This window comes from Lonchura striata, chromosome 4, assembly GCF_046129695.1.
Source record: "Lonchura striata isolate bLonStr1 chromosome 4, bLonStr1.mat, whole genome shotgun sequence".
NCBI classification, from domain to species: domain Eukaryota; kingdom Metazoa; phylum Chordata; class Aves; order Passeriformes; family Estrildidae; genus Lonchura; species Lonchura striata.
The window spans coordinates 5,874,301-5,885,431 of NC_134606.1; the positions used below are offsets into that span (position 1 = coordinate 5,874,301).

General features: G+C 45.9%; 1 protein-coding gene across 1 annotated transcript; it reads left to right on the forward strand.

Annotated features, from left to right (window-relative positions):
- The first annotated feature begins 4,560 nt into the window (after window positions 1-4,560).
- Window positions 4,561-6,878, forward strand: LOC116184800 (T-cell surface glycoprotein CD8 alpha chain-like). The gene is made up of 4 exons (XM_077782555.1): window positions 4,561-4,675; window positions 5,256-5,618; window positions 6,180-6,266; window positions 6,730-6,878. Exons 1-4 carry the CDS (start codon window positions 4,570-4,572, stop codon window positions 6,876-6,878), a joined length of 705 nt encoding a protein of 234 aa, XP_077638681.1. The 5' UTR covers window positions 4,561-4,569.
- Window positions 6,879-11,131: the final 4,253 nt, after the last annotated feature.

Consider the following 11,131-nt stretch of genomic DNA (forward strand, 5'->3'; position numbering starts at 1 on the left):
AGAGGTAATTGCCTTTTAGTTCTCCAAATTAATACAGTCCCTCCCCAACATTAGTAGGCAATGGATCCCTACAAATTTATTTTTCCTTTCAAGGCAGGTTGCATTTTTTGAACTGTCTGTAAAAGGGAACAGACTGTCATTTTCACAGGGGATATTTATCACACCCAGCACTTTCCTGGTCCTTGTCTGCCTTTCCAGGGGAGAAATGATAAGGAAGAGCTCTTCATGCAGCCTTGTTTAGGAGAATGTTTGCATTTTTCACTTATCTCAACCCCTGTTGCCAGCTCTGTGCAAGGATGTTCTGTCTCTGTGGGGAGAAAAATGCCCTGCAGAGCTCTCCCACTTTGCCCTGATGCAGTGGCTGTAATACAGGGGCCTCAGAAAATCACATCAAGGGTGGCTCTCCTTCAGCAGCCTTAAACTTGACAGAGCTCTGATTTTAGCTATTGTACCATATTTCACTTTTGATTTAGAGAGGAAATTCCTGCTGCTCTGAGAAGCTCCTGCTTAGTGAAAGGAAGCTCTTTGGAAGTTAACAGTGCAATTCACCCCCTTACAAAGCACCCCAGCATCTGGCCTGCCATCCTTGCTGGCAGCAGCAGCAGGATTCGTTTTCCACCACCAATTAATCTTTCCTGAAAAGGGGTGCCAAATCCCCAACTCATTAGATCAGCATAAAACATTCTGTTGATGGAGAGTAGTCATTTGTATCATTTTGGGTGCACACTGGCTGTCTGGAAATCCTCCTTTCAAACTTCTCTGCAGGCTACATATTCCAGCAAGAAAAAGTCTCTCTGAAATTATAACACCCTTCTAATTAAAAAAAAAAAAAAAAAAAAAAAAAACAACAACCCAAAAAACACAAACCCTTAGCTTTTCCTTCTCCATTCTTTTCTGAATGTAGAGAAAGGCTTAATGAGAAGGCAGGAGTGTGCAGAAGTCAGAGGTAAATTTTAAAGCCCACTTTATATTTTAATTAATGTAAGAATTGACCATCAGTATATCTTGAGAATATCCTTCTGTTATCTGTCACTGCTTGAAATGGAGGCAGACCTTTCACTTGCACAAAGAGGATTTAGGAACATTTTGCAGCCTCCTCTTGGAGGTCTCTGGCTGCAGCCCAAGGCTGAAGGAGCTTTAATTCCCTTCTTGCTCCTCTCCCATCTGAGTAAACCAAACCCTCTTCTCTCTCCAGACCCACAAACAGGAATCCCCCCACGAAACCCAGGACACCAAACTAACACAGAGCAGCATCTGCTCCTCCTGGCTGCTGGATCTTCTCTGGGAGCTGCCAGCACAGAATCCATCTCCTGTGTTATCCTCGAGGCCACTGCAGCTCAGCCACCCTGCCCTGGCAGGCTGGGGAGCCGGGAGGGAGCACAGCCACAGGACGAGGAGCTGCAGGTGAAGCACAGCTCCTTCCCCAGCCTGAGCTCCTCCAGGCAATGCCAAAGGCCACCTCTGCTCCAGGGACAAGAGCCAGGCCAGTCCTGATGCTGACACAGCTCAGTGAGAAGCTGGTGAGAAATAAGAACACGAGCTGGACCTTTGCTCAAGGCTGTGTGCAATTTCCTCCCAAACTGCAGCCAGAGGTGGAGTTTGCTACACAAAGCCTTAAAATAATCATCCTCACTCAACACATCTTCTTGTTGTGGTGCCTCTCTCCTAGGGCTTTTATTGTTTCATGTAATGGAATACAAGACTGCATTGAGAAGCTAAATTAATGGATTAATTGCCTTGCTTTTGAGGTTTTTACAGTCCTGGGGGCTGAGGTTCACTGCTCCCCTTACACTGTCCTTGTTCTGCTGCTACCCCTGATCCACCCATTTCTGCAGGAGTTTGGCCTGAGTAAGGAAAGTGGGATTTGCTTTCTTTCTGAGGGAATTGCCTGAGTGATTTTTTTAAAAATTGGTTTGGTTAAGCAGGATGTTTAACATGCTGATATTTTGGGGACATGCTATGGACTACTGTAAGTTCTGTTTTTTCAGATCTGTACTTCATGTAAATATTTCCTTCGTATACTTGCAATTTAAGAACTGAGATGTAAAATAAAATTATTCTAGTCAGATTCATGACCATTATTTATTTCTTCGGTTCCTAGTCTTAGAAACGCTAAAATCCTAAGGGAAGATAATAAACAAGGGGTTGAAAAAGTCTTGGCTAAGGCAAAAGCCAGTGATTAATACACTATTCTGAGTGTTAGGGTGCAGACTTCAGCTTCCAGTTTACCACAGCCTAAAATCAACTAAAGGTAACTTCACAGGGATTTGCTGAAGGGCCCAGTAACGTTCCCACATCCCAGAAAACTGCCAAGAAGGTGTCTGAGATAAAGAGTCTGTGGGTACTCTGGAATTCCTATCACAGGGCTGATAAAAACCTGGCCAAAAAAAGAGTGGAAGAAACACTTTGATAGTCTCCTCCTCTGTAAACAAGATGGGAAGGAGAGAAAATAAAATAAAAACAAAGTTCTTCCAAACATACTTGTTTGTAAAAATTAAAATTAAAGAAAATACAAAAAAAATCAGGAGTAGATAAGTGTATCTAAACAACAGCAGGCAAATACTGAATGGCAACTCCACAGAACTACACACACTATGAAGATAAAAAAAAAACAGAAAAGCCCCAACACTGAGGCTATAACATCAATTTAATTATTGAATTAGTGTGAGATAAAAATTTTCACTGAAAAAGCTGTAACTCAAAGTGTTTCTGCCAAAAAGCTACAGGTCTTTCCTCATATTCTCCTATCCACTTTTTCACGTTACACATCACACCACGTTCCTGTAGCCCAGGCAGAAGGGCAGTGTGCTCCTGCTCTGCTACTGACCCCCACACCCAAATCCTCTTCCAACAGATGAAGAACTAGAAGCAGGATCTGCTTGCTCTGGGAATTTTTATTTGTTTCAGAAGGGTTCTTTGTTATTTCAGAACACACCTGATCACTTTTAAGCCCAGTGCCAAACCCAGGAGGCTCTGGGATGGCTCCTGCCTCCAACCCACACTCTGCAGGGCACAGCCCACACAGCAAGAGTGACCCTCACACATCTCAGCAGCCCAGCAGCAGCTTTCCCCACTCACCAACACACCTTGATGCCCAGTGATACAAACACAGCTCCTAAACCACCTTCCATAACTCAGCTGTTGGTAGCAGCACAAAGAGCAGCACCGGTATTCTGTCAGACCAAGGAATAAATAACCCTTGGCAAAGGGTTAGTAAAAAAAATAAATTAAACAAAACACCTTACACAGAAAGATAATCAACAGGAAAGCCTGTGTGTGCGAAGTTCCAGGAAATATCCTGGAACCACTGCCCTGTGCCAGTGGTCCCCAGAGGCAGCAGCAAGACACTGGAGCACACAGCAGTGTTTGGGGCAGGACAGAAGGAACCTGTGGTGAGACAAAAGAACCACAAGCAGATACAACAAAGAATAAGCAAATCACAAATTCTGGACTAGAAACTAATTTCTACAGAAATTCTTTTTTTCCTCAACGTTTTGCCACAGATGCCCAGCATTGTCACTTTACCCAAGAGGGTCCTGATGCCATCACATCCCCCCAGAGAGCAGCACAGCCTCCCAAGCCAAGTGACAAAGATCATCTCAGCTGTGCTGCACTGTCCCCAAGGTCAGACACTCCAGGAGAAGATGGCTGGCTCATCTCATGCTCTGAGTAGCAGCTCCAACAGCAACTGCATCAAACTCAGCAGCACCTGGCTTCTGACAAACGAGGAAGAAATGGAGCTTCTTTGCAAAGGTGCAATTAAAAAAAACCCTCATACAGAAAAGCAGTCGACAGGAAAGTCCAGAAGAAAGAAATCCATCAAACACCAGCCCAGCCCCTTGCACTCTGGTGGAATGATTCTTTCTCTGCATGCATCCCCATGTGTAAGTGGTCACCTGGAGGCAGCAGCAAGGGCCCTCTCTGGTAAACCATAAAAGGATTTTTTTGAAGAGCAGAAGACCCTGTGGTTAAAGAAGAGAACTACAAGTTTTAAAAACAAAGAAAAGACAAAACACTCACTTGTGCAAGGGGCAGTCTTAACAGGTTCCAGTTCCCAGACCAACTACCTTTAATGAAAAAGCTTTTGATGAGCAAGAGCAAAGAAGAACTGAACAAAGAAGTTCAATGAGAGCAATAGAGAAGTACCCATCTGTGTGCCAGAAATCTGTGCTTGGAGATAACAATTCACATGGATCTACACCAGGAACACCTGTGTCACTGTGGGCTCTGCCATGCACACTCCATCAATGTGCTCAAGAGAAGGAGGCAGAACTCCTGCCAAGAAAAGCGTTCTAGGGTCTGCACACCAAAGGATGGGGCTGCTCTTTATCTTCTGCAGAGAAGTTGTGGGGAGGGAACAGCAGGCTGTGGTGGCTGATCCTACCTCAGCCAGGAGCAGCATCACTCTGGATCTCTAGAGAAGGCATCCAGAAAAAATCCTTGAGGCACTTCTAAGAAATGATGATGTTAAAGGGACCCAGATTCTGGACTTGAACAGAATGCATCTTGATGTTGGGGTCCTGATGACATCACATCCTCCCCAGGGAGTGACAGAACCACCCAAGCCAAATGACAAAGATCTCCTCAGCTGTGCTGCACCAGCCCCAAGCACAGACAGCCCAGGAGAAGATGGACACGGCTCCTGCCCTGCTCCTGCTGCTCACTCTGGGATGCTGTGAGTAAAGACACGGGGTTGTGCAGCCCCTTCACCGGGAGGGGCAAGGAAAAACCTTCCACTGAATCCAAGGCATAGGACTAACTAGTTAAAGGGAAGGCAAATATCAAACCAAAACTGCTGACTTTGAGGTGGGCTCAGTAATTATGGGAGGAGAGGCAGGATCACCTCAGGCAGCAAAGGACAGCCGGAGGGGTGGCGGCACAGGGAAGGGAGATTGAACTGATGAGTGCTTCTAGAGGGGAGGGAGAAGAGTGGAAAAAAAGAGATTTAAAAGTTAGTGTTCATAGGGAGCTTATACAGCTTATTACTTCAGAGAAGCTGGGAAGATGTAATGTCCCTGAGAAGGTTCTGGAAGAGCAGCAGCCCTAATTCAAGCCCAGGTGGCCGATTGCTGAGCACCCTCCATGCACCATCCCAGCAAGGACTCCAAGAAAACCTTCACATCAGCCAGACAGTGAGGTCTTTCCCTTTCCCACTTGTACTTCCAGCCCATGGACAAGGAGGGAGGGAGGTTTCCTCAGAGAAGCCTTTCTTTGTCTCTTCCCAAGCAGTTCCAGCAAGGATTTCTCTCCTGCAGGCTGCCCTGGGATTTATGGCCAACCACTTCACATAAGGGTCAGTTCTCCCAAGGACATCACTCAGCTGCAGGTGGGACAGAGGCTGGAGCTGGAGTGCCAGACTTACAAGAGCTATGGGGCATCCTGGATCCGCCAGGACAAGCATGGGACCCTTCACTTCATTGTCGTCATCAGCTCCCTGTCCCGGGCCAACTTTGGGGAGAATCAGGGAACAGCACATCGCTTTGAGGCAAGCAAACACAACACAGTCTATCGGCTGGCAGTGAAATCTTTCTCACCAGAGGATGAGGGGACCTATTTCTGCGTGATGAGTTTGAACCAAATCCTGCACTTCAGCCCTGGCCAGCGTGCCTTCCTGCCAGGTCAGCAACACCTTCACCCAGCCTCACTCAGCCCTGCCAAAATGCCCAGCACCTCCTGCCCGTGCCCTTTTGAACCAGCCATCCCTCCCACCAACCCCATTTCCCTGCTTGCCTGCCCAAGGCATCCTGTGAACAACCCCTGGTCCTCCTGCCAGAGCCTCCCTGCTTCCCACCTCTCCTCCTGCCACTGCTCCTGCCCAAAGCAAAATGGTTGGGCAGACCCAGCATCATCTCCCCACCCCACCCACGGCTCTGAAGGGAGAAGATTAAAGCAAAGTCTACCACCACCCCCTCCTCCTTCAGCACATGCAGGTCCCTAAAATACCACCAAGCTCGGGGGCTCAGGCTTTGTGAGGATGGTGTCAGAAAGTGAGAAACAAGCAGGCTGCAGATCCCTCTTGGCTCTTGGGAGATCTTCTTTAGGGAGTCCCCCTCCAAAATGGGCTCTATGAGCTAAACTCGGGAGCACCTGTGCCCTGGCAGGGGTAAGAGAGCAGAAGGGTAGGAGAGATCTGTTTTATTGTGTTCCCTGCATGCTCAATTCATCCATTTCACTTGTAGTCACCGCCACAGTGGCACCCACCACATGTGGACCCACCTCCAAGCATGGCACCACTGAGGAGCCCAACCTCAAGACTCCAGATCCAGGTAACCTGAATGGAGGCAGGGAGAGGGGAAGGGCTGCACTCTGCCCCATTGATGCCAACGGGGATCCTGCAGGCATTTTGGAGTGGTGAGAGAGTGAAAATCCATACAGCTTTATCAGAGTTGGAAGGATTAACTTCCATCATTTCACCCCCATAGGAAAGGCTAAGGATGTAAAAAGCATCAGCATATCCCATGCCAGGGATGGGGAGGGAAGGTGGAGCCTTGGGGCCCAGGCCTGCTTTTAGACTCTTCAAAGGACACAGGAAAACCTTTGGCCATGTGTCCCCCCTCCAGTTCCCAGGAAAATGCTGACAGCAGTAGAACAGCACTGCAGGCCCAGGGGAAGCTCTCTGCCTCAGGCACACCAGGCAGGCCCCTGGGCAGTTCCCCTGGCTCCACCAGAACTGGCTGTAACACCAGCTGCGAGCACCTGGTGGACCTTCCCTCTTCTCTACTCCTGCAGCCTGCAGAATGCAGAAAGACCTGAATTCCTTCTGTCTCATCTTCCTCTGGCTCCCCTTGGCAGGCCTCAGTCTCCTGCTCCTGGCCACCATCATCGTGCTGCGGCAACTTAAGCTCATCTCTAGCTCCTCTAGATGCACCTCGGCCTGAAACCACAGCCCTGTCCCTCAGAGTGTTCCTGCTGCTTTGGGAGGTGTGGGATAACCAGGAGACTCTGCAAGAGAAGGATCCTGATTATAGTCACTGCCTGGACATCTTCCAATAATCATCTTCACTCCTCTTGAGTGACCTTCCCCTCCCACTCCAGCTCTTTCCAATGATTTTGTACGAAGGAGGTGCAATGATCTGACTAAGGCCATGTGTTTTGCATGGGAAACATTGCCTTGAAAATGTATTTTCCCAATTCAATGTCGTTGAATGTGACATGTGACACACACCAAAATTAAACGTATGAACATTGAACAGAAAGCTGTTCAGAAAACTGAGCAAAAACATTCTTGTGTATTGCAATCCCTGTAAGCTTTGTTATTCTTCCAAATTAAATTACTACCTCCTGACCCAGAGACTGATTATTTATTGCTTGTTTTACTGCTTGGGAGCCTACAGAGGACAATTCTGTGGGGAGAAACAGGACATGGGTATTTAAATTCAAAAAAGTATTTCAATAAGATGAACACATGTACAACAAAGTCCTTTCTACTGCGTGGAATGCTAAGGTAGGATAAACAAAGAAAAATAAAACCCCAAGCAATAAAAAATATGTATTTGGGCATTAATACCTGACATTACTAATAGTGATGCTCCACTGTCCAGTGTTGCACTAAGACACCAGTCCTGAAGCAATATTGACCCAGGCAAGATTGATGCAGTGAAGAACTGGGAGTAGGGAATCTTTGGGTTTGGGTTTTTTTGTCATTTTGTCAGGTTTGCTTGTTGGTCTTTTTCTGCAGTCTTTCATTTGCACAGGAAATCAACCTCTAAGAAAGAATTACAACACTGACAGTGGTTATTACCCCCCTGAACAGCTCCAAATCCACTGCACAGTGGAATCTTCCCATTTTTGACCTCTAGCAGCACTGTAACAGATATCATGAGTTAGCACAAGCCTATAAGGGAAGGGAGATGGAAAAGCAAATCCAGCTGTGCATTTTCGGTGAGATCCTGCACGTTTGTGGACTGCTTTCCATCCCAAGATACCTGAGGGGTAAAACTTGTCTTGTCTCTTCTTACACAAGGTTTTCTATCACCAAGCTCCTTAAATCTTAGAATGTTCTACAAACACACCCAATACACTGCACTGAACTGCTCTGGTTCCACCTTGGCTGCAAAAGCAGCACAATCCTCTCTGCAGCAGGCCAGAAGGCTGAGAGGAGCAGAACAGCTTGGGGTGAGCACCAAAACAAACCCTTTTGTAGTCACTGCCCCAGTTTCTCACTGAATACCCCAAAAATGACCAACTTCACCACAGAAGCCTCCAGCACAAGCAGTGACCCAGCACAGCTCTCCAAAGCAACACTGACTTTCCTTTGCTCTTCCTTCCACACGGTCCTTTGATCAGCTTGTGTTCCAGCTCAGCTCAGCTGCACCCAGCATCTAAACCTGAAACCTTGCATTTGCACTGAAATGTTAAGAAGCAATTGCAGGTATCAGTGCAGTAGTGAGAAGGGAAAGAGTATGCATACACCTCTGGGAAATAATGCAAGTTCAGGGCAAACTGGCTGGGTTTGTGGCTGAGTGGCAATGTCTGGGCAAGGAGCCTGGACTGCTGCTTGCACCAACAAAAAGAGGAGGACTGGCTGAGCTGGAGTGCAGAGAAGCAGCTCAAGGGTGCTTGTTTGTGCATGCAGGAAGCTGTTGCTGGACAGGCCCTGCAGATCTGCCAGCCTTTGGTTACAGCACATGGAAGGGATTCCAGCTCCACAGTGAGCTGACTGAGCAGGGTGCAGAGGCTGGAAGCTGTCACAGGGCAAACTGGAAGCTGGCATGGAGAATGACACTCAAAGAGGAGCACAAGGAATGCATTTGTTGAGGCTGATGGTTACCTAATTGCATGCTTGCTCCAAACTAAAAAGGGAGTAGCTCATAACTCAGGATCTGATGGGCTAAAGACAACTAACCCAGAAGTTAACACTTAATGGTGTGGAGAACAAGAGCTGCTGCACAATTTAAGTATAACATTAACTAATAAAGGGAAAAAAGAGTACAAAATAGTAGCTGAAAAAGCCTGTGAAGATGAGGAAGGCATCAGTTGCCCCCAAAACACAGAGCATCCAGAATCTGTTGACAGATCCCTGCTTTTATACCATACAGAACTTCACTTATTCAGAGAACTTCTCTGAGTGAGAAAGGATTTTGATAAATAAACTCCAGATACATAATACAGCCAAGACTACCCCATCAGAGCCAGTAAGTGGACTGGTCAGTTAAAGTCACTCTGTCTGTCCAAGCCTGTATTTGATGATGACCTGTCACAGGGAAGTAACCTAAGCTCCTCCCAGAATCCTCAGACTAATTCTGTGGTGCATTTTGTGCAAGTGCTTGAAAGTCATTCCCAAAACTATGCCCTTGCTGCTACTTCTGCAGCATTCAATACAGAAAAGCAAATTAAGGCCAGGGAAAAAGTACAGAAATCTCTGAAAGAACAGTAAATAGGCAGTGAAACACAACCTTCCTATGAGTGGGTTTCTCCCTTCTGATTCATCTGACAACAAAACATGCAGGGTCAGCACAACCTATCCATCACCAGATTCCCATCCTGAGCTGTGTTGAATAAAGTGAATACGTGTAAATTTTTGTCATGGGAGATCAACCACATCTGCTTGTGTTTCACATTCCTGGAAACCTCCCACGTAACTTAGAAACCTTGGAAAATACTGGATTTGTTCTCAGTTCTGAGGGGAAAGAATTGTCAGTCAAAACAGCTACCTTCATAAATTTATTTCCTCTCCCCACAGGCAAATATCTCATGGATGATTCTCAAAACTTGCACTGAAAAATTATTTGCACCTTCCCCATCCCTTTTCTCTAGACAAAGGAAAAGTTCTAGCCATAACCTGACAGTAAGAAGAAAGAAACCAAGAGCAGTGTCACCAGGTCTGAAAATAAACACCAGGCAGAGGAAATGCAGGAGAGAAAAGGGGATCTCCTTTCAAAGGCCAAACTCAGGGAAGGTTTGCTCACTGCAGCCCAGGTCACAGCACCCACCAGTCTTTTGTTCCAGTCTGCATTGCTGTTTTAAAACACCCTTTAGAAAGTGAAAAGTTCTGAAGTAGGAACTAGACAACACTTCCAGGCTTTTGCATTTGAAAACACAGATAAAGCTGTCCTGTAAGAATTAGTACAAGTTAGTGTGATCTGAAACCCCAGTTCCTACACGCAGACCCAGCAGGAATCTGTAAGAGCTTACAGGAGGCTGTGAACAGCTCCAGTCCTGTATTTCTCTACAGGACTGCTAACTTAAAGCAAACTTGAAGTCACTAAGAAAGATTAAGTCACTCTCATCTCACGTATGCACATTTTTGTAAACCACTCTTTTACCTATTAAGACTTCAATTAAATTCAGAGTAGTGATGTAACACTACATTACAGCTTTACTCACTACAAATCATTGCTGCCAGACTATTTTTTTAAAAAATTCATTTCAAAAGCTTCTTTTCCTACACTTCAATCTCCTATTCACAAAGGAAAGGAAGCAAGAGTTGAGATGGATTAAGGACCATGTTATCCTTCCCTGCCCAAGAGACACATCAACCTCTGAAGTGATAAGCACAGGAAAAAAAAAAAAGACTTGCAGTGTGCAAACAAATCTAACCCAAACTTACTGCCTTTACCTTGGCAAGTTGGCTCTGAGTGATAAGTAACTTCAACCTTGAATTTTAGCAGCAGCCATCCTGTAAAGTGTCAAGAAGAAAGATTCAAAGCAACAGGATGGAGACAGGCCTAAGCTAACAGAGATCAGAAGCTGTGACTCATTACTGGGAACACACAGCATCCACTTCAGCTTCCCCACAGGAGGAGACTGAAATCAATGTTTCCATAGAGGAACACTGCTTTTAGGAGGGAAGTTTGTTAGTCCATCCATGCCTAGTTGCAATGTACAGTGCTGAGGTCACAGCAGTAAAAGATTTAATTAAAAAATATTTCAGAGAGCAGACGAACATCCAGAGTACTAACAGGAGGTGAGAACATGAACTTTTGTGTAAATGACAACCAAAAATGAACAATAGCTGTGAAGTTTAAAAAGGCTATGTGCTACTTTCCTTTCCTACTTCTTTGAAGTTTTGATAATGCTTTGTAACACAAGTCAGATGTGAAACACCACAAGAACACATTGCAATACATTTCCTATTTCAGGCATTTACAAAAATTAAAATCCAATTCTATTAATAGACATTGAACTGACA

Excerpts from the sequence above, each read along its gene's own strand:
- LOC116184800 (XM_077782555.1), top strand. The coding sequence starts at position 4,570 with ATGACAAAGATCTCCTCAGCTGTGCTGCACCAGCCCCAAGCACAGACA. Across the intron at positions 4,676-5,255 it reads GCTGCTCACTCTGGGATGCT|GCTGCCCTGGGATTTATGGC; the intron begins GTGAGTAAAGAC and ends TCTCTCCTGCAG. Across the intron at positions 5,619-6,179 it reads CCAGCGTGCCTTCCTGCCAG|TCACCGCCACAGTGGCACCC; the intron begins GTCAGCAACACC and ends TTTCACTTGTAG.